We start from the raw sequence: 24,144 nt of genomic DNA, 5'->3' as shown, positions 1-24,144 counted from the left end.
AAAATAAAATTCATTACCCTTGCTTCTTTTACATTTTAGATAAAATCTTTAATGTATTTATTAGGCAATCTGTAATTGCCTAATAAAAAGCATTATTTCATAATATATTAATGAAAATATTCAATAAGAATTTGAGAACTTTCGTTTGTCAAACCAAGGATATAAAGTAGACATGATCATGACCTTGGGGAGATCATAATCTGTTGGAAGACAAATCCTGAAATAAATAATACAAATAAATATATGATGAAATAAAGATATATAAAGGTACAATTCCTTCAATATTATTTAATCTATGTACTTGACATCATGGTATGAGAATATAATTTTTGAGAATTTAAAGTTCTAAGTACCAAAAGAAATTTCATCTACATCTGTTATCTGTGCTACATCAGCTAATTAAACTGCCTGATTTTATTTACTTTATGATTGTTTTTTGTGTTATTTTTTATTTTTCTATTCACTTAATATTTTTTCTAGATCTTCCTCAGATATTGAGAATTATCTGACTAATGTTATCATGTTCTTTTTTGTAAGACGAGGAAACATATCTCTTGTTTCTCAGATTCTTACATGAGTTTTAAAAAAGGGTGGCAAGTGTTTCAGGCACAGCATTTGATAAGTTACTAAAAACTAAGTGGTATTTAACATGAGTGTGAAAATTCAAATGTATTCAAATCTCTGAATATTCTTTTGTCTTTTTAGTCTTTGGGTAGTTTTGCCTATGGCACTTTGACTTTACATCTTTTCATCATAAACATTTCTGGGTTTGACTGCTGTAAAAACAGAAGCAAAACAACTTCACACATTTTACGCATTGTATTTATTTTCTTTTTGTGTCTTTCAGATGAGTATTTTTTTCATGAATAATGTCTGACTAAATATTCTAAAATTGATTAAGTTTCTTTTCTCAATTTAAAAAATATTTCTCACATAGAAATTCCTAGTGTTTATATAGAATATTCTAGTATAACGTGTTCATGCTCCAAAAGCCATTATAGTTTGCTAATTGAATTTTTTTTTTTTACTTTCTAGGGACAAAAAGGAGAACCAGGATTAGTGCCTGTTGTAAGTATATATATATACATATATATATATATATTGTTTTCATGTACCTTTAATAAACTTAGCTATAGTATAGTTATATATTATTACTTATATATATATACTTTCAAAAAGAGAAATTCATTATTTTATAACCACATTTTTAGTATAAAACAAGCAAACCAAAATTAATTCTTTCTTTAATTCAATATGTATATTATAAATTTAATGTTTACTTAATACAATTTTGAATTAACAGATTATTTATTTAATACAAAATTAAATGTTTATTTAATACAATATTTCTAACTTTTATAGTCTCTAGTCTCATTATAGGTGAAAATCAGAGTTTTACAAAATTAAATACATTGCATGTGAATATAAAGTGATAGTTCAGGTGTATAGTGTAAATAGCCATGTAATCCAAAGAGAAAGGCATTATTTAATGTTCCACGCTTTGGGAAATACGTTATGCCGTTATCCTGAGATTCCACGTAGTATAAGAGTTCTTACAAGTTATTTAGTTTTGTAGGTGATCAAAAAGTATATATTATATAAGATTAAGTTCGTTAACACTACTCTTTTAGATTTTAAAGGAGTTATCATCACTCTCTCAAAAAATGTATGGATGTTGATTTATTTGGCAGTGTTTGCAATTTTGCTTTGCCTTTAAACTGGCTTGTTTTTAACAAAGATTACATAAAAAGAAAATCATTCGTATTTATTTTCTTTCATTTAAAAATACTTATATGTACTTACTACGTATTACGTTCTGTTTTAAGTGCTTACTAAATATTTGTTTATCTTCACAACAACTCTGTGAGGGAGGTAATTTCATGGTTATCGTCACCGTTTTACAGAAGAGGAATCTAAGCACAGAGACAATAAGTAATTAGTCCAAGGTCATACAACTGGTAAGGGATAGAGTGAGGATCTAAACCCTGGCCTCTTGGCTCCAGCATCGGTGCTTTTAATGGCTATACTACTACTGCCTCCCTGTAGTAGAGTTTCAGTTATATAATGTCTTAACTCATAAGGCAAGGAGCAAATGGGCATCAATTGACAGCATCCATTTTTTTTTTTTTTTTTAATTTACGGGGGATTTTCTTTTTATTCATATTTGTTTGACCTTTGACTTTTCTAAAACTCTTTAGGAACTTTATCTTTACAAATTATTTTGTTTGTTGTTTAGGTAACAGGCATACGTGGTCGTCCAGGACCAGCAGTAAGTAGTTCCCTCCAACATTCATGGTACTCCTAAGTTCTTTGACATACTGAAAATTTTTACAAGTATACTCATGAAAAGACCGTAAAATGTAAAACAATGGTGCTTGGTTTCTTGAAGTATTTTGTCTTGATACATCTCAAGTTTAGGTATTCTTTTGCAGCAATGAATGACATATAGGAGATCATTTAATTTTGAAATTAACGAACCCTATTATTCCTCAAGTGTTGGTGTTACTATTGATTATTTGAAAGGCAAAACAAGCTAGTATTACACTGCTAATTTTAGATTAACCTTACTCATTGAAATTAGGGCATACTTGTCTCTTGACAATGATTAAGGGTAGATTACTTTTATCTGTGTAATGAAACAAACTGTTAATTCATCTGTTAATGAAATTATCATATAGCAGTTGACTTTGAGAAATTATACATCAGAATAGCATATTTCCAGTTTAGCATACAAGACTACTGATTTCATGTTTGGCTTAGCAGTAGCATTCATGAGTAACTAGATAGGTAACACACACACACACACACACACACACACACACACACACACACAAGCACAATTCCTGTAGATTTTAAAATATATTAAACCAACATAAGAAAAATACAAGTATACTTTAGCAGACCTGCTCCAGTCCTTCTGAAACTTTTGCTTTTAAACAATACTGTATGTTGGACTGAGTAAATACACAATCCAGTTTTCATAACTCGACTGAAACTCTTTTGAGGAAAAATAAAATTCTCCTAGCAACTGCAATTTTCCAGAAAAAAAAAAAAGCTAATTTAAGATATCAGTACAATAATACTACTTTTGAAATACAATAATCATTTGTTATTTCAACGGAGAAATAACTGCAATTACCATTCAGAAAATTCTAAGTGGGTTTTTAAATATACAATGGAGATGATGCAACAATCTAAATCAAGTAAAAAAAAAAGATTATTGAAGGTACATAAAGTAGTACTAGAATAAGAGGCTCTTCTTTCTATTGCTTTCATGGGCAACTTGAACTGTGAGAATAGTTTGGGGTATCATGTGCCAGTATGAACTCATACATTCCCTCACATAATTGGTAATTTGGGGTTTGCATATCTGTGTAGTTCTCAAAATGCGAACTCTAAGTTTTCGTGCCCATACTCTAGTGGCAAAGGCTTGTCTGAGATGAGATAGCAAAAATGATCCTTACGAATTTGCCACTACTGTTCAAACTAATATATTCAACTGATTGGGCTCCACAGTGCTATAATGTAACATTGAATTCTTTACAGGCCTTTAAGCTTCACTACTAAAATAAGCAGTGTTTCTGTGCATTCAGAGCTTTTATATCCACATGACTTTGTATTCTATAGTCTTAAACTGAACTGAATTCAAAAAGAAGAGTGAGATTTCCATTTCCTAATTTTTTTTATATAAAGCAAACCTTTCAAACAAAAATCTGAAGTGTATGTGTTTTGCAGGCATAACCATCATTTCTGTTTTAGGGACCTCCAGGATCACAAGGACCAAGAGGAGAGAGAGGCCCAAAGGGGAAACCTGTAAGTTGATAGGGGAGCACTTTTTTTGTGATTTGTATTGTGTACTGAATTAGCCTGTCTATACCATGTTCTCTGGATGTAGCAAAGAGCCGGTGGCTCTGTTTTTCTTTCATCTCTCTTAAATGTGACCTAGAATTCAGATCATGCAGCGATTGTGTATGTCTTCTGATTCAGAGGAAATTATCACATCCTAAGAATTACCAATCTTCTTAGATACTTCTTTTTCATCTATGAGGTCAAATTAAAATAAAGTAGAATCTGAGTATAATGAATACCTCATGTTGTTTTCAGAAGTTGTAACTCATGAGTAAACAATGCCAAGAATGTTCTGTTGAGATAAACACCCAAGTTTTGTGATCCGTGGTTGCTACAAGAATAACCATATTGGATAAAGGAAAAAGAAATTATTAGAGGACAAAATTTTATTTCAAGTGGTTGTATAATGAATTTATTTCCCAAGTAACACTCTACCTTTTTCATTGAATAGCTGCTGTAGAACTGTCAAAGTAGTAATTTTAAAAATCGACAAATCCATGACCAGAACAAAGGAAGCACCTTGAAATTTAAATAATCACTCTTGAGATAAAACATGAGAGTATTGTACAATATGTACCGAATTGCTTTTTCTTATTATCAAGTCCTAGAGTAGCAATTGTTTTTCTTTTTTATATCTCATCCTCAAAAATTAATGTTTTTCATATATTAAATAATGGGGTTAATTTGTGTATTACTATCATCTTATGTCTTAATCATTAAAATTTGCCTAAAATTTAATTTTCTGTCTGATACGTATTAAAATTTAACTCTATGGACTTTTAGCCTTCCAAATATGTACTTATCTATATCTAAATGAGATAGAAGAGCAAGGAAGAAACAAACAATCTTGAATATATAAATGAGGAAAAAACATTTTAGATCACGTTGTTAGGTACTCTTGCCACTAGTTTATCTTTGATGCTATTTTATGCTTCTACACATTTCATCAAGTTAGCGTGAAGCCAGTACTTTTTCCAGACTGGAGCTGGTGTTATGGGTGGTATTTGCAGGCATGCAGGTAAATGACAGAATCCTAAGGAAGTGGGGCACAGCCATATAGGTGGGTAACAGGATTGTGTTCTGATTATCTATGCTCCATTTTTCATTGCTGTTCTACTTGGGTGTCTCACCAGTGTTGGTAGCTTAAACATTTTTGGTAGCTCTCCAGATGTCTGTCCAGGGTCTAGAGTGACAGAGACAGGTAGAGGAAGGTAGGAGGGTAGGTGGCCATGCAGGAAACATTGTACATCAATGTGTTGTGCCCAGAATAATTAATTACACTGATTTCTGAGTCTAGGTGGAAGCTGTTATGAAAATAGTGGTTAGATGTCCAGAATTCTTTGTTAGGACTCAATGAATCTATTACTCATATCTCTCCTCTTCTCTCTCCCAGCTCTCCTTACCTCTCCTTTTCTGGACTTAGTATGTGATGTGCTCCATTTCCTATCTTGATAAGGTCTGAAACATTCAGCAAATTGTGTGTGCGTGTGTGTGTGTGTGTAAAAAGAGTGAGGAGTAGTTATTTATCTGGAATTAAGCAAGAAATCCTGGCAGATACCCAAGTAGGAAATCTGTTTCTTTCTTAATCCTAGCAAGCAGTGGTATGATGATAAATGATTAACAACTGACTCATTGAAAAAAAATGTGCCTGTAGTTTTTGCTGATTTCCCTGCTGTAAATACTCCCACCATGGCCGATTTCAAGATATTGGCATGTCACAGAATACCCATAGGTAGAATATTCTGCTTTAGGTCCCAAGACTTACAGGAACTGCTTAACTGGACCAAAGCTATGGCTGGTACAATATAGGGTGGTACTGCGATCTCAGATACCATTTTTCTCTCCCTAGTTTCATTACCATCAAACATTACAGAAGGTTCACAATATGTAAAGCAGTTTCTGAATCTCGATACTATTAATATTTGGAAGCAGATAATTCCTCATTCATTGTAGGATGTTTGATAGCATTCCTAATTTCTACCTACTAGTTGCCAGTAGCAACACCTGGCCCCCCTTCCTCATACAATTGTGACAACTAAAAATGTCTCTTGCTGTTGTCGAATGTCTCTTGGGAGCAAAATGGCACAGGATTGAGAACTACTACTATAGAGATACTCTCGAGAAGCTTTATTTACTAGTCAGTGATCATCATGACTATCTCTCATCACACATCCTTAATTTTAAGTGTATTGTCCTGATAACTTAACAGAGACAACAAACTAGCAACCTATCAGGACAGTCAATGGTGTGCTGAGTTCTAATTGCACATGACACTTAACCTCTATAGGTCTTTTTTCTCTACTGTAAAATGGGAAATATACCAGTTCTTACCAACTCTAATGTTTTGTAATTTGTATGTGTGTGATTCTAACTAACCAGCAGTGAATAAAGTTCTTGATGATGCTGGGTCATTATTATTCCTACTTGTGGATGTTTAAAGGTCGCCACCTAGTGGCACTATGCTAGTATTTTTTATTGTAGACTGCTTCCTGAGATACTAAAGAGTATCCTGGGGGATGGGAGGGAATGATTCTATATAGAACATTAACCTTAATATAAAATGTATGTGATTCAGCTCACTTGAAAATATGAAAATAGATATTTTTAATGGATTCTGAGATTACAATTTTTGATTTAAATATTGATCAGTAAAAATGCTCATGTATTATAATATTTTTCTATTTTCACTTATAATCTTGCTTATTACATTCACTTAATTTTGGATAATTTTCACAAGTTTGTATTAATTTTAATCTCACTCTGTATAAGAGTACGTCATGTAGACTATTTAAAAGCAATGCCACAGAGACGCAGAATGCATCATGAAGTCAATAAAAAAGTGGGCTGTCTTCAGAGCAGACTTTGAAACATGATTATTGATCACAGAGGACTGGAGAAAGGACACAGTTTTTTGAGGGTTACCATTACCCAAACATCTCTAAACGCTAATTGACACTAAACGTAGTTTTTGGTTTTGTCCTTAGAAATTTCTTTGGGGACAGAAATAATGTTTCGGTTCATTTTTTGGGTATAACAATGCCTGGTTATCAATGAGCAATTTCACATTTCTAAAACACATTAGAAGTTTTCCACACAAGGCTCCATGAGCAGATCAGACGACCACTTTGTCCATGCAGCCTTTGACAATATACATGTCCATTTCATGTTGCCCAGTCTCCTTGTGATAATCCAGGAATCTTAGACAGCAATTAAAATCAGCTTCCATTATATATAATAGAAAGAGTTTAGTGAAAAGGTTCGATTTTTTAAAGGATGAAAATTATTTTCTGAGAAATTATTTTACGAAATGTGAGTTTTTTTCTGGTATCTACTATTTGAATATATGCATTTACTTATCTCTTCTAGGAAGTAAACATGTCTATACAAATGTTTGAATATGTTAAAATACATTAATTAAATTTCAGAATAGCTATATGTCACCTTCCCCAAAACCATCATATGCAAACTGCCCCCTCAGCTTCTCTTATATTTACTCCTGCTGTATCAGCTCGTATTTCAGTTGCTTATTGTGGGCCAGTAGATATTCTCATGTTTAAGTATGAGAAACTTCTTTTACTATTAAACTCCAATTCATTTACCATAGTTTTCTCGGTCCCTGCTTCTAACTATAAAAATTATATTGGCTTTTGAGTTCCTTGGTGCTTTCTTTCTTCTTAAAGTCTGTTAAGACTCTTCAGAGTTAAAAAGCCAGCAAATACTTAACAAGACTTGTGGAAATGTTGAGGTTAGGGGACGGAACAGTTCCAGAACTGAGGACGTGGCTGTTCCCCAAGCTGTCTTCAAAATGTGGGTTAGGAGGGTGGGATTTGGCAGCTAGACATTATTGCTCACTTCTCTGAGAACTGGACTTGGCTGGGTCACTGTGTCTTTCCCTGTCTTTCTATTGGTTTGGTCTACCTTTGGAGGTGGTAAAGAAAATAAAGTGTGCTAGACTTCAAGTAAAGAGGATTGAAATGTGAAAATGTAATAAACATATAGTGAGTATTTACTATGTAGCAGGAACTATGCGAAGCATTAAAAACAAGCTGGAAAAAACCACAAACTACAATCGGGTCCTTCTCATTTCTTTTGTTTTTGTTGTTGGGGGCAGTTAGTTTAAGCAGGCACATACATAGTTAACTGTAATCTAAGACAGGGCAATGAATTTAGAAGTTATTGATTAAATACCTTGAACAGTAACACTCAACCAAATAAGGAAGCTTATTCTAGAATAATGATGAACCAAATACAATTTCATAATTATTCCAACAAATCTGACTACTGGGGATTTAGCACATCAAGAATAAAATTCTTACCCAGAATGTGCCATGTCCCAGTGGAAGAGGGTGTGACCAATGCTGAGTTACTTTAGGTGGCTGGATTACTATTCTTTTTCTTTAAGACTTAATTTTTCAAGAGAAGTTTTAGGTCAAAAAAATCAAAATTGAGAGGAAGGTACAGAGTCCCTATATCCTCTCTGCTCCCACACATGCACAGCATTCTCCAGTTGACATTCTCCATCAGAGTCCGTAGTTCACATTAAGGTTCACTCTTGGTGTTGTACACTCTATGAATTTGGACACAAGTGTATAATGACATGTATCCACCTTTATAGTATTATACAGAGTGTTTTCACTGCCCTAAAAATCTTCTGTATTCAGCTTATTCATCCTCCCACCCCACTCCAAACCCTGGCAACCATGGATTTTTTTTGTTATTGTCTCTATATTTCTGCCTTTTCCAGAATGTCGTAGTTGGAATCATACAGTATGGCTATTCATTTTTAAAACAATTCATTTTTAAAGCATTTCCATCAAGAAGTCTATGCTTTTAGCTTTCTGCTAAATACATACTTGGCAATGGGTTCTAATTCCTACTGGCTTGTTTTTCCAGGGTCCTCGTGGTCCTCAGGGAATTGATGGTGAGCCAGGTGTTCCTGGTCAGCCGGGTCCCCCGGGGCCTCCTGGACATCCATCTCACCCAGGACCCGATGGCATGAGCAGGGTGAGTTGTGTGCATTGTTCAATGTCCTGTTTAGATAAGATATTAAGTTTTTGATTTATTGCTATGATTTTAAATTGTGTTAGTTCAGTTGTTGACCCTTGACTGTAAGAGCAGCTAAGTGGATGCAATGCTGCTATGAAAAATGATAAAACTAATAAATCCTCAGGGAATTATTAGAAAATTCAAAGCAGCATTTTTTTTAAGTGCTGCTTCAAATTAATTATATTTCTCAATGTCAGTTCTGGACTCTGTGAAATTTGTTCTTTCTGTTGATTCTAAAGGACCACCAACATTGTCCTCACTATAAAATTAAAAGAGAGATGTGTCTCTAACCTTCTGCTGTTCTTTAGGTTCAAAATGCTGATGAAATCTGTGTTATCCACGATGATGTATGTGAAAGGGCCACTGAGTTGACATTAAAAATTCTATCCCATTATTTCCTGAATTTTGATTTTCTACCAGAAAGAAAATAAAACAAAATGTCTATATCTGCCTCTTTGAATTCTTAGTGGAATAATAGATATTTATGGGTAGACTGCACAGTCCTATAATACAATTTTTTTACAACAGTTTATACATTTGTTTCTCAACTGATTATAGAAGGAATTGCCAATTTATTTTTTGAACAATACATACAATTTACACATTCTTTTCCCATGAAAATCTGGAAATTAATAGAACTCCTGGAATGTATATAGACAATTTTGGTCACTTGGGTTAGTTTTTTTTTTTTTTTTTTTTTAATTAACTTGCATAAATGCAGTTTAAAGCTTGCTGGCCATGACCAAATAAAGAAATAGTCTAAGTAAATAGTCTGAAATAGAATCTGGAATCTTTAGAACAAATGTTTTGAAAGCATCTTTTAGTCTATGTTTAGATATTTGTCATGCTCTAATTGTGGGAAGAAATCAGATAAAGAGATTTACACCTGAAATTGATTAGACTAGCTAAGTACTTAAAGGAATGATCCATGACTTTTAGCAAGTATCAGACATTTGGCCTATTGAAATAGTTATTCTGAAACAACATAGTTATACTCTGAGGATGAATGTTCAATCAAAAACACATACAATGAAGAACAACTTGAATGTCCTTGCTTTAAAGTTAAACTTTAAAATGATTCTCAGAAAAAAAAAATAAAATGATTCTCAGAGAGATGTTTTATAAGAATCCTAGAGAATATACATATGTTTCTCAATTTAATAAGTATATTGATATATGCCTTTTACTTTGGAAATAATGTCGACACATTACTTTTACAGCCGTTTTCAGCTCAGATGGCTGGGTTGGATGAAAAATCTGGACTTGGGAGTCAAGTGGGACTGATGCCTGGCTCTGTGGTAAGGGCGAATATTACAGATAATTGAAGTACCTGTGTGTGTGTGCGGGGAGGGAACATTATAAAAAAAAAGAGGTTTGAGTTAGCTGGTTAAGAAGCAATGTGTCTGTTTAAATATATCCATCCATTCAGTCATTTAATTTATTTCTCAAATCCTGCTAAGTACCAATTAAAATCCCAGTGTTATTCCATTCATAACTGTGCAAAGTATTTTTCAACATTAATAAAGGGTTATCAGTATATAACACTTATTATTTAAAGAAAATAAAAGATTTTAAAACATAACCACCAGCACATCAAAAGTATACTTTTTAAAATAAATAAAACAACCGTTTTATCGTGTTAGAAATAGTGATTTGGCAAAATTTGAAACAAGTTTTGCCAGTTTTATTTACATCATTGTCTACTTACCTTAATATTCGCTGCCTGCCTTGCCAACAGCTTTAAAGTTTCCTACTGACCATTCCCATCCCCCTTAGAATTTCTTCAACAGCCAGACAGTTTCCTGTTTTCCTCTGGGCAAGAACTTTAACCTGGGTATTTGGAGCAATGCTATCCCACTGAATGAATTAACACTTTCCGAACCAACTCTCTTGTGCTTTTTTTGCTCCTAACATAATTCAGAAGCATCCCAGATTCATGGAATTACAGGCAACAAGAAACATAAAGTTAGGCTGCATGGATAACTACCAATTCTACCCATCCTTAAGGCCAGCTTTATGAGTAACTTAAACATTGTTTGTATATTTTTTAAGTCACTAGCAATATGGTTTCATTCAATGATTATCTTGGGATAATTTTCTGAAATATGTGAGTTTTCATCCATTTGAAGTTCAAATTATATTCGTGTTTATTTTTTAATGAATCTCTTATTTTCTTACTTGCTAAAAATATGATCAATTCCAAACAAAAATTTAAGTTTTTGCCATAAGAACAAACCTGAGTTTGATTTGATTGATTTTGCTTTTTAAAGTATGACATTTAAAAAATTGTCTAGATATATATTAACAAATTTTTAAATTATGTTTTCTTTTTCTTCTTTTGGTTATGTTTCAGTGTAATCATTTCATGTTTAAATGAGGAAAGCCTGTGTGCATACTTTAAGTGTATGTTATGAAAAAAAGAAATAATCCATAAAACTCAGTTTCCTGAATAAGTTTACACTTACATTTAAAGTAATCTAGTCACTATTATTGGTGGTTTCATAAGCCTTTAATTCAATTTGCTCCTTTAAATTATGATTTATATGCTGTGAAGCTGAAGAATTAAGTAGTTTGATAACTATTTTATGCCTGCCAAGAGTCTTCTCTTATCAGATGTTGTGGTTTAACAGAACCACCCCTCAAACATGTGAGTGTCCTCGTCCCAAAGACATTGGGTGTGTACAGGCAGATTCTTTATTTCTCTGACACTGAGGGTGTGCACAAAATCATCCCAAATGTGCTAGCTTTAATCTTCTTGAATATAGCTGCATTCCAGATGAGTACAGATGGAGAATGTCATCACCCTCCACTGTCAAAGCTTCACTTTTTCAGATTCTAAAGCTGATTCAAGATATTTTAAATGTTTGACCTAACTGTTATGAACACTCTAACTTTTCTTCTCATTTGCTTTTAAGGGTCCTGTTGGCCCAAGGGGACCTCAGGGTTTACAAGGACAGCAAGTAAGTCTTTTATAATTAAATTAGATATGGTAGCAAAATATGTATATATATATATATATACACACACACACACACATACACACATATACACATATATATGTGTATGTGTGTGTATATATATATACACACACACATACACACACACATACACATATATGTTTATGTATATATAGATATTTAGTTGGTATATATAAAAATGTATATATATATTTATATAGTCTCTGTGACATGACTGCTTTTGACTGCCTTTAAATTGTATATTGTACTGTTCACTTTGAATAGATCGTATTCCGTTAATTTTCGCTGACTTAGAAATACAAACAGTGTGTTTTTCAGAGTTTTTTCTTGGAGCTAAAGTTTTAGCATATCATTTCTTTATGTGACTTACCTCTAATACAAAGAATTTTTGAGTGCCTTTGCTTCTAAAATAACAGATTATTATCTCATGTCATGAAAATTCTTATAATTGGTGATGTGCCAACTCTGAGGCTATGAAATCAGATCATAAAAGGCCATTACTATGTAATGTTATTAGAAATAACAGTCAAGGTGATCATTTCATAGAATCTTTAAAAAGAATATAATACTAAAATTTATTTTCTATTTATGAAATACCAATAAAATAGTGGTGTAGAGCTATTTTAATTTTTGTAGCAATTTGATGGACAATAGGAGATAACTTTTCAAAAGAAAGGAAGAGAACAATTTTTAGCTCAGATATTCCATATTGTCATTATGTGTGTTGTTTTACTTTGAGCCATTTTCTGTTACTACCACTGACAAATAAAATATATAGTTGTTGTAGAAGAAGGAGGAGGGGAGGGGAGTGGGAGGGAGAGAAGGAGAAAGAGAAGAAAATGATCATGATGACTGCCATTAATTGAACACTCTGTGACAGCATTATTCTAGGTTCTTAACAAGCATTAGGTATCTAAAGAGCTATAAAAGCTTAATGAAGTAGGTACCATATTATTTTTATTTTATCGATTAGGAAACTGAAGTTTAGAGAGGGTACATAACCCATCCAAAATCACATAGCTGGAGCGTGGTGGAGCCAGCAGTTTGAACAATTGCACTATACTTCAGAGAATTTAGGACTTAGTATTCTGTTTTCCTTTGGTTATATATATTTCATATATGTATATATAATTCGTTCTCAATTTTAGGGTGGTGTTGGCCCTACAGGACCTCCTGGTGAACCTGGTGAACCTGGACCAATGGTAAATGTTAAGTAAGCATGTAGACCCAGTTAAATATGGGTCTACCATTATAATGGTGTCCTGAGTTATGTATTTTACTAGCTCTTTACTAGTGTAGCAAGAAATTACAGGCCAGTTCGGGGGCTCTGTGTTATAGACTGTGCTTAAGCTATGTTTCTTGTGGCAGAGTATTTAAATTCAGAGTCTTTGAATATAGTTAGTAGACCGTGCTGAGATATTTGTATTTATGAGATTAAACTTTTTCCTATTGAGCACATAACCTGAGTAAAACAACATAAAATTCAGAACGTTAATAAAGCTATTTTCTCTCATTGTTTCATTTGTCTCGACAATATTTCGGTTAAATCATTAGTAGGAGCAGGTAAATCTTCTTTTTTTTCCTTTTGTTTGTTTTGTTACTAGGGTCCGGTTGGTGCACGTGGACCAGAGGGCCCTCCCGGAAAACCTGGTGAAGATGTAAGCTGCCTTTCTTCATTTTGCTTCAAGATTTTGAAAGAGGCTAAAAAGGAGTTATAGTGTCAATATGAATATTATTCATTAATTCCCATTTCATTTCCCCCACTTTTAGCTTCCATTAAAGTCAATCAAAACTGGAGAATTCGGAAGGGAGTTTTACAAAATCTCAAAGTGGCGTTAATTTTGATGGTATTATATTATTAGATATTGTCTCTTTTCCTGCATTCCCCAGGTTTTCCATTATGATTTCTTCATGAGATACTAGTATTGACAAAATAGCTACAGCTCTTGCTGGTGGAATTCCTGAATTGTTCTTAAGGAAAAATACATTACTCTGATAGCAAAACATTATTATGAGATCTTCATTAAATAGATTTGTAAAATGTGTTAGTAGGGTTGTGTCAGTGTTACACTCCAATGCTGAAAAAATTATTTCTTCAATTGGATTTTTAATTAAAGTTAAGACTAAACTTTAGATTTTAACATTAAGAACATGTGATTGAAGAACAGGGTGCAGACTCACTTTTCTGGATTCTTTTCTTAGTTTTACCAAAGTTGAGGATAAAACTCATGGGTAGGCCATTAATTTCTGTGTGATACTAAAGTAACTAAATATTTTCTCTTTGTGTGTCATGTGATTTATTTAAGCAGGTTACATTGAATTTGGTCATAAAGAAAATACCTCTGGTAGTTCTTAATATTTTCTTATAACAAGAAAGGAAATGGCAAGCAGCATTTTCAAGAAATACTATTTAATTCATACTATATGGTGACATAAAATTTCATAGCATATATATGTAGGTGTAAATTTTGACGTTCATAAAATAGTGAGCTAAGTCAGGCCAGTATAATTTATATTTGTTTCTGGATAAATTAACGAAACCTTCACAAACTGATTTATTAGAATGGATGGCCATCAGAAATAGAGCTCAGTGTTTTTACACTGTTTAGTGCATTGGACACGAGCTTTCTAAAGAAGACTTTTTTATCTGCAATTGATTTGTCATCTAGTCTCAGAAGAGAATATTTTAATCACTCTTTGCTTCCTTGCTTTTTCTTTTTTTTTTCCATAAAGGGTGAACCTGGTAGAAATGGAAATCCCGGTGAAGTAGGATTCTCAGGATCTCCGGTACGTATGTATTTACCAATACAACAACATAAAGACAAACTTCAAAAAAAAAAAAAAATCAAAAACACATCAACATGAACTCACAATTCATTGTCTACATGCACATTAGACACTATCACTATGATATATATTTCTTTCCATCATTGTGGAACAGGACATTTTGCCAGAGTGACAGCTAATTCCAGTTACCTGTTTTGCACTGCATCATATGAATGACCCTCTTAGAGCCAGAGAAGTATATTGGAGAAGCTGTCTCCAAACTGAGTATCAAATTTTTTGGATAACTCACCCACCTGACTGCCTTACCTTTTATAACATCTCAATCCCATTTATCATTTTTTAATCTTTTTAATCTTCTTATTTTGTATTGTTCACATGTGGAAAACAACAGCTTGAAAGAGAATTTACTGACTTGTTTTTTATATGCTAGGGACAATAAATTGTTGACAGAATGCCCCTTTGGCTGCTCCCCAAACCCTAATGTTGGCTGACATTCTCAATTGATGTTCTGGGCCCTAAAATCTTATGACAAGATACACTGATTGCCAGCATTCCTAACACAGCTGTTTTCTTCCCCCATGGCTCACTACAGGGACAGGTCCCTGGCAGCCCACTCCACCAGAATTCATGGCCTGGGCCACTTGGCCGCACTCCAAATCCACCTTTCTGATCTCAGTCACAATACTTTGATAGGTCCTCCCCAAGGATATGCAACACAGGCAATAGGGAAAATTAGGGATTAATTAGCAAGCAGACATCCTCTAACATCCCTACTCTTCAAGTTTCTCCTTGTCCAATATCCCCTAAACTGATTTGGCCTTATTGTATTTCCCATAATTTCCAAAGGTTTCTACCACTCAATACATCCAACAGTACTGTATTCCTTGCTATTGACTTTCTGAAAATTGATGAAGTTCAATGCTAGGATTTTTTAAAAATGAACAAATGCCGATCTTTTAAGGGAATTTACAGTGCTCTAAGAATTATGTAGTTTCAAATATAAAACCAATTCCCAGCTCCCCGTTCTCTCTTTTCTTTCCTCCCCCATCATCCTAAAAAGGGAGTGCAGACTGAGGCATGTGGTTTAGTTATTAGCACAAATGTTCATGTCAACCAGTCCAGGCTTGACCCTCCTGTCCTGCTGCACCCTTGCACATTCACAGTGTGGGACCCTTCATGGGGAGGAAATGTGCCCTGCCAGCATGTCACAGATGCACTTTGCAAGTGCAGTGCAACAACGTGTGATTGGGATGTGATGACAGTCTTGGGTCAGCAGAATGAGAAAGTTTTATGAGTACTAGTACATCTGGTTCATTTTCTTGTTATATTAGAGATACGTAATCACATGAGAATTCCCTTGCAGACCACAAAAACTCAAAAGTTAACTAATTATTTGAAATAACATAGCTCAGTAATTCCCCTATAGGCTTAGATGGATATGTACTAAATTTCCTGCTCAGGATGGTGGGGAAAAAAATCTCAATAAAGGCAAGCATTCCAGTGGAAAAACTTAAAGGGAGTTCTTGAAGTGAAAGAATTCCTAAGCAAGGCTGAGTAAACAGAAGAATTAATGGAACTTTATTTGTTCAGAGAGCAATGGTTTGATGTGTCCTTACTGTGATCCCTGCCCCTGCCCCGCTACAGAAACACTTTCCTGCAGGCAGTAACAGAGAAAGGATTGCTTTGCTTATATCCTATGAAGTTTTTATTAAGTTACTTTATTCATTAATTTAACAGTAAGTGAAGGTTATGATAATGCAGAACAGACAAATTTTGCTCTCTGTAAAGTTGTGCTGGCAGAAGAGAAGTTCCTTAAAAAAGGTTTAGGAAAAGTGCTGAGTTTTAAAAGAAACAGTTAACATCTCTTCATTGAACTGTTTATTAAATGATCAGTCATTGTATGCCCACCAGTGAGGCATAAGGCTAAGTGTCAGGGATATGTAGATTAATAATAATAACAGATAATAATTGATAGCATGAATGTATGCTATCAAATACTCAGTCTACTGGTGGCAGTAGTAATGGCATTCAATTCAAAGCCTTGTTAATGTAGGCAATGAGAATAAGTGAATAATTAAGTCACTGGGTCCTTATCTATTTTAAGAGGATATGAGGAAAAAGTTTTAAGCATCATTTCAAAATAGTTATACCTTTTGCGTTTGATTTTCTGTGGACAAGGTAAAAGGGGTCAAATATGTGGTGACAGAAAGAAATCTATCTATGGGAGTTGAACATACAATATAAATATATATATATGCCTTACTGTTAAAATATACAGCTGAAACATCAGATTTCATTAACCAATGTCACTATAAAAAAAAAAAAAAGAAAGAAATTACTGAGTCAAAGAACCAACCCATTCTCTCCATATTTGTTGGCTTTTCTTTCTGTTGGCGATTTTATTGCCTTAGTTTTTTAAACAATCACAAATCCATAAGCTTCTCCTGAACATTTTACTTTAAAAAATTATCTATTTATTCATTTTAATAGAATATTTTTAATCATATTCTACTGCCAGTTTTTATAAATTCAGAGAAAATAAAACACATTTTTTGCTACGATGCATTTATACTTTTACCATAGATAAAGCACTATAAAGGAGGAAATGCATAGTTTTCCTTAAGTTCCTCTCCTGGTTTTTTTCCTACACCTCAACCTAGTTGTCACACTGAATATATTAATTCAGTCTTAATTTCTTGTTCCTTTTTTTTTTTTTTTTTACTAATTGTAATACAATGACATAATTTGAAAATTGGAAAATGTCATCAAATCAATACCTGGCATTAATCTATATCTCTGTGTAAGTCATGCTTCCATTTCTAACGGTATGTTTGCCTTGCTAAATTTTGATCACCTAGATGTATTTTGATAGATAAACACATACTGCTCCTTTTTTCCCTTTAGTTTGTTGGTGAAAAACTATGTACCAGATATTTTTTGGGGAAAAAAGGTATGTTAAGCAATTTCCTATTCTTATTAATGACTCTGAAATGCCTTATATGTCTTTTTTTTTTCTTCCTCCTTAGGGAGCTCGAGGATTTCCTGGGGCTCCTGGTCTTCCAGGCCTGAAGGGTCACCGAGTAAGTTCAATCCTATGTAATCTTTTCAGATACTGTGGCTTACTGAGTATGGTCTGGGGTGCCCTACCTTAAAAATCTACGATTTCATTTGTCAGTCATCCTTAATGGCTTTGGTTGCAGTAGTCATCTGTAGTTACTAAAATCACAAGGCTTTTTTACATTTCCTTTGGGTTTCATTTGATTCTATAAAATATATTTTGAGTTCTTACTATGTACTGAATACTGTTAAAAAAGAGGACACAGTGATGAATGATAAATGTCCATGGCTTTCAGCTTCAGCCTAATAAGAGATTCAGTTAAGAAAATAGGCAATTACTACTAGTGGAGTAAGTGACATTATACTGTAGCGTACATGAGATCATAGAGGGGCCCAGTCAACCCAGATTTGGGAGGACATAGATTGCTTCTCTCTATAACTCTAGATAATCAGTTTGTAACTATTATATGTAATATACATATATGTAAATTATGTATCATTCTGTCTGCCTGCCTGTCTGCCTGCCTGTCTGTCTGTCTGAAAGCATGGCTGATATTTACTAAGTATACACTAGCTGGCCTCTGTTTTGAGTGGTTAAGCTTCTGATTAGAATACTTGCTGCTTTACTTAATAGTTACTAAATATTTTCAACATCACTCCTGGATATAACCCAGAATTTATAACTATACAAACTTGATAACTATTTTCTCTAAAGCCTCCATAAGTCTTTTATTTGTAGCTATAGATTAAATTTCTATGAAGTCACAAAAATTTGAAAGGTGAGAACATTGCAAATTGAACATGTTATTTAAAAAAGGAAACTCTAATTTTCCTTGAGTAGACTTTCAAAAAGGTTGATGATTTGGAAACATTTTGAGTAATAACTTTAAATTGGAGATGTTTTCTTAAGGCAGTTTCTGTAAGCTTATTTTTGGTTCTTTAATATGTCTGAGAATCGGAAAAGTAGTAAAATACAAATTTATATTTTTTCTTCACAGGGACACAAAGGTCTTGAAGGCCCTAAAGGTGAAGTTGGAGCAATTGGTTCCAAGGTAATGTATGATATCTCAACATCACCTCCCTATAGCATTTTGGTTGTGTTTCAAAGGCCTAAAATTTTTTCAGAACACCCTTAAATAATTCTAGAGGAAAGAAGAGTATAAAGAAATAAATAGTGAAATAGATAGATATAATTTTTCGTCGGTGAGTAGCAATAGATTTACCAGGAGACATGACATGACCTAACTTTGCCACCACAGCCCTGAGTTTCTGCCATTGTCGGATGGATGTTGTCTTTATATGACATGTGGCACTATGAATACACCTTCTAAAACACATTCACTCTTTTTTCTTCTTTAGAGGTATCATATAGGTTTAGATGGTATATTAAACCCAGTTATATTATATTCTGCCATTTTAATCCCAGGACCTTTTGGCCATTATTTGTTCCCCAAATTTATTTGTTTCTAGAGGGAGAGAGAACATCAAAGAAGTGCAGAGGACTTTTCAAAGAGAAGTATCATGAGATACATATGTAGAAAAGCATTTGGCTTTAAAATTACTATTTCTAAGTTTCCTGGAATAGAAATGAAAGGGATATTACAGTCAATTTTAGCTTGGTAAAATTTTACTTGACCTAAAGTATTATCATACATAGACAAATAATTACTTTTTTGATATTAATTGATGGGCTAGGTGTGACAATTCCATCAATCTTGTTTAAATCCTTAGTTTTATTTGAGAAACTAAATTTTAGAAACTAAATTTTCACTGCATTTTTAAGAAAAGGTAAAACAATAGGCTTTCGAGGTCCTTTATTGAAAGTATGCCTTTCAAACACCCATTTTGAAAATATACCTTTAGAATAATACACATGGGGAACAAAATGATGTGAATATCAATTGTAGGTTTCTCATATTGTAAAAATGTGATTTCATTTTTGCTTTAGGGTGAAGCTGGCCCTACTGGTCCAATGGGTGCTATGGGACCTCTGGTATGTATCAATTTAATTCTTTATTTCTTTGCTTTTTAGGTTATATTAAGAGAATGTTTAAATGAAAAAAAAAAGACATGGAAATCATATGTTAGCTGGTAAAATAATCTTGATTATCAGCTGTCAGGCAAGCATACTACATGAATTACATCCTTCAAATAGAAAAATCTTCCTGCATTTCATTGTTTTTCTTAACAGTGAGTGCCCTTATTTACCTATATATTTTTTCTGTACTCAGTGATTAAATCACTATTCTTGTAGAACCATCCCATTAAAGCTAGATTAAATGAAATCTATTTAGGTAAGAGATGATAGGTTTACATATCTCTATAGATGGAGGGTTTTTCAAACTCAAAATCAGCCCCAAAATGCTATTGCTTAGTGGCAAAGTATAGTGAGTCTCAATTGGATTGAGTATTGTTATCAAGTTACCCTAGAGTTCAAATAAGATGCTTTAAGAGATGTTTTTACTTTTTCATCTACAGGGTCCAAGGGGAATGCCAGGAGAGAGAGGGAGACTTGGGCCACAAGGTGCTCCCGTAAGTATATGTGTTTTAACTCAAATACTTTACTGAATATACTTTTTAAATGAGAATGACAGTACTTGTTGCCTATTTTTAATTTTTTTCTTTTTCTTTTGAAATAAATTTAGGTTTGCAAAAAGTTGCATAGATAGTATAGGGAATTCCCGTGTACTCTTCACCTAACTTCTCTTAATGTAAACATCTTACATAAACAGATTACATTTGTTACCTATTATTTTAATATAGAAATTAAGAAAACAACTGAAAACATAGCAGCATAGAATATAATTCATGGAAAAACATAGGCTTTGGACTAATGATAGGTGACATTTATCAAGCACTTATTATACACTAAGAATTCTTCCAAACATCTTTATTTTACGCTTATCACAATGCTAAAAGGTAAATACTTTGCATATACCATTTTAAAGCTATGAGTCTCTTGATCATCTGCCCCTGATCTATTTTAAATGTACAGATTGAGAAATACCCTTGCTGTCTGCCCACGTAGCTTGAACCTAGGTGGGAGTGGGGGGCATATTCTATCAATTCTCTTCACAGCTTTCTGAAAGTCAGGCTACACTAGCTAATATTTCAGACCTGCAGTTCATTACACTGCATCCACTTTGCTTTTCATAATTAAGGAGTGCCACTTGGCCTCTATTATTTTGAGATCCTGTCATCCTCATTAGTATTAAGAATTTCAGGTTTACGGCATCCCCTACCGTTACCCCACAAAAGATAACCACCTTAGAGTTTCTCAGTGGTACCAAAGTCAGGGCCCCAGTTTGGGAGAAGTGAGACTCTCTCACTAGACCATTCCTTATCACTTTGATAAGCAGAGTGTCCTCTGGAAATGCAGAGAATGTTGTGGAATATTGTCAGCTGCTGCCTTATCCAGCCTTAAGTAGTGTATCTGATCTAGTATGCTTACTTCTCTGTGCTTTCTTTTGCCATCTGCCAATGCAGTTATGGCATTTCTAACTCAGTGTGGCCCATTGCTCTCCGTTTCCAGGATCCATCTCACATGTTAATACCATCTCTCAGGGTCTTTATCAGGGTGTTAAATGTGATAAAGAGGAGCGCTTCTGTTCCATTAAATTTCTCCAACTTTATATTTTGCTCCTCTCTATCCGGTACCATTGGGATCTAGTCCCATACTTTCTCTCTTGGATCCTGCCTCTCGATGATGTATAGAACTTGTAGCTCCTTTGGCATACAGTCTCTTCTCTCTTTTATCAGAAACAGTACTTCCTCAAACCAGTTATTTTGTGACTTTATGCTAGGTTTTGGTCTGGTGGCTGGGGGGAGGGGCAGGTGGTGGTGATAGTGACATGTGTTTTCCAGTAAAGTAGAGGCTTCTGTATCATCTTTAGTAAAGAAGAAGTATAAACTGTTAACGGTGGGAATGGGCCATTTGACAGGCCCATGGGCTTCCGGATATCTGAGATTTTGAAGTTCTTAAGATATCCCAATGCTAAATTTCAGGGTCCTGTTCTTTCCATTGAAAGTCTCTGACCGTAGCTTAGGAGACTTTCCATGTTTTAAAATTCAACCTTCTCAAGAACTTTTAAATATTTATCATCAAATCCAGGGCCTGATCTTCAGCTTTTTCTTCCCTCTGGTCATAGAAGATGACAATATTTTTAAATGCTGCCAAAGAGCCTTATATTGATGATTAATCATTGTCAGCCTTCAATGTCTTTCTCCAGTGGGTTCAAGACCTGTGCAATTCCATCAGTTTTTAAATTTCTGTTTTCCCTAACACTTCTCAAATGCCCGAGTTCCTGTACCCACAGCCCATTCCTTTATACTTATGGCCTCTATTAGTTCACCATTGGAGACAGTATTTACTACAGCATCACCACAGCAGGCCAAGAGCGATCCATACTTCATCTGTCACCAACTGGGCAGTGAGGAATTCAGCTTAAAAATTTCATTTTAGAGTATGATTTCTTTTACTCCTTCTGGCACCAATGGCACTAAAGTCATAGGCTAGGTTTCCTAGGAAGTAGCATCAAAGCAAAGACTTGTGTGCCAGAAATTTACTGGGGAGAGCTTTCTGAAACTACACTTGTGAAGAATAAAAGAAGTAGGGTTTGTCAGAGGGGAAAATGAAATTGATGTTACAACTGCAACAGAGACCTTAGTCTCCACAAATCCTCAGTTCCATGGGGACTGGGGAGTTGGGATTGCTCTTCAGACTTGTCTTGAATGAGGTCTAGTCCTTCGTAGCATTGACCATGAAAGAGGTCCTGTGGGAGAGTTAACTTCTTTTAGTTAAGGGCACCCTGTGGGGAGGGTCTCAACTGTGAGCCATAAGCTTATAACACTTCCCAAAATGGTAGAATGATTACTTCGATGCTGAAGGGGTATCTGGGTGACACCCACAGCGTTCACTACTACTTAATTTCCTTGTGCATGTATGTGTACTTGTGTGTGCGTGTGTGCTTTATTATGTTAGCTGGTAAAATAGCTACCATTCCTCCTCTGAGTTAATATGGTTGTTAAGAAGACAGGTGTTCATAATTTCATTGTCTTTGAGCTCACTTTATAGAAGGTGATATAGTCAATGAAAAGGGATAATTTTTATCAGTTTCATTTTTTCTTTCTTATTGCTATGAAGATAGGTGTGTTTATTACTCTCTTACCAGTTTTGTATAAATGTGTATTTTTATTGCTATTAACCAAGTTAAGGTTGTTGCCAGTTAACTTTAACATGTATTCTTATTTTACAAAGAAAAATGAATTATGAGCAAATACAGCAGAAAATGTAATCTTAACCTGTCTTGTCTCTTTTTCTTCTAATTAGGGACAACGAGGTGCACATGGTATGCCTGGAAAACCTGGACCAATGGTGAGTTGTATTAATTGCACATTCATTCATTTATTCATTCATTCGTTCTTCCAACTGTGTCTCAGTTACTTGGAATAAAAAGATGATAAACACACAGTACTTACAGCAATTCATATTGTAGCATGCTGCTATTGCTAACTGCAATAACAGAATACAACTTGAGGTATGGCGACATAGAAAAGAAAGTACCTACACCTGTAGTGAGAGAAAGATGTCAAGGAAGACTTAAAGAGGAGCAACTTTTAAGCTACTTCTTGAAAGATGAGTATATAAAATGAGCAAGAATATAGCAAGGTCCATCCATAGGATGGATAGTAGAAAGAACATGATGAACTCAGGGAAATACTATGAGGGTAAATCAGATTTGAAATTATGTACCCTTAGAATCTTTTCTCCCTTGTTACTCATAAAAAGAGAGACAAAATATAGGAGGAAAAAATAAGTGTAGTTAAAAAGTGTAGTTAAAAATTTTTTTAAATGCAAAACTGATAAAAATATAGGAGGAAAAAATAAGTGTAGTTAAAAAGAGCTTTTTTTAAATGCAAAACTGATGGAATTAAAATACAGTCTTAAATGAAGAACTAGGATAACTTAGAATGGAATTCCTCTTAAAGGAAATGAGTATTTCCTTTAAATCTAGCCTTAAATCAATGGTTTAAACTCTATGCTTGCCTTCCCAAATATAGGATAGGGACAAATATCCACTTCTTATTAGCCTGAAAAAAAAATCACTCTAGAATATTCAGATGATTCTTAAGTATCATTTTTATAAAGTACAGTCCTAGATTTTGGTACAAAACACAACTTTCTAAACACTATCTTTATTAACTTGGTTGACACAAAGAAAGCAGTTGCAAGAAGCAATTGTTTCAAACAATTTGTGTTTGTTACTGACTTAGTCTTATATGCTACAACTAGGAAATCCTATTATGTTTAATACCATTAGACATGTCTTTTAGCACTATTTCATATCAAAGCTGGAAGGTACTCATAATAAAATAACATTATTATCTTTGTGATTTTTAAAGTGCTTGGTGGATTATTCTTATATGT

The 24,144-nt window shown here is 33.9% G+C and overlaps 1 protein-coding gene across 3 annotated transcripts in view; it reads left to right on the top strand.

The window, feature by feature from the left end:
- The window catches only part of COL5A2 (collagen type V alpha 2 chain), a 135,484-nt gene that overhangs the window by 72,856 nt on the left and 38,484 nt on the right, over positions 1-24,144 (top strand). For all 3 annotated transcript variants that reach the window (XM_015596548.2, XM_025039437.1, XM_025039438.1), the window contains 14 exons: positions 1,036-1,068; positions 2,237-2,269; positions 3,760-3,813; positions 8,743-8,853; positions 10,116-10,193; positions 11,811-11,855; positions 13,022-13,075; positions 13,478-13,531; positions 14,607-14,660; positions 17,687-17,740; positions 18,716-18,769; positions 19,666-19,710; positions 20,196-20,249; positions 23,047-23,091. In XM_015596548.2, coding sequence (XP_015452034.1) covers positions 1,036-1,068; positions 2,237-2,269; positions 3,760-3,813; positions 8,743-8,853; positions 10,116-10,193; positions 11,811-11,855; positions 13,022-13,075; positions 13,478-13,531; positions 14,607-14,660; positions 17,687-17,740; positions 18,716-18,769; positions 19,666-19,710; positions 20,196-20,249; positions 23,047-23,091 — 768 coding nt within the window. The remainder of the gene's footprint in view (positions 1-1,035; positions 1,069-2,236; positions 2,270-3,759; positions 3,814-8,742; positions 8,854-10,115; positions 10,194-11,810; positions 11,856-13,021; positions 13,076-13,477; positions 13,532-14,606; positions 14,661-17,686; positions 17,741-18,715; positions 18,770-19,665; positions 19,711-20,195; positions 20,250-23,046; positions 23,092-24,144) is intronic.

This window comes from Pteropus alecto, unplaced genomic scaffold, assembly GCF_000325575.1.
Source record: "Pteropus alecto unplaced genomic scaffold, ASM32557v1 scaffold3, whole genome shotgun sequence".
In the NCBI taxonomy this organism is placed as follows: Eukaryota; Metazoa; Chordata; class Mammalia; order Chiroptera; family Pteropodidae; genus Pteropus; species Pteropus alecto.
The sequence above is the reverse complement of the archived record's forward strand: the minus strand, read 5'-3'. Positions and strand labels throughout refer to the sequence as shown.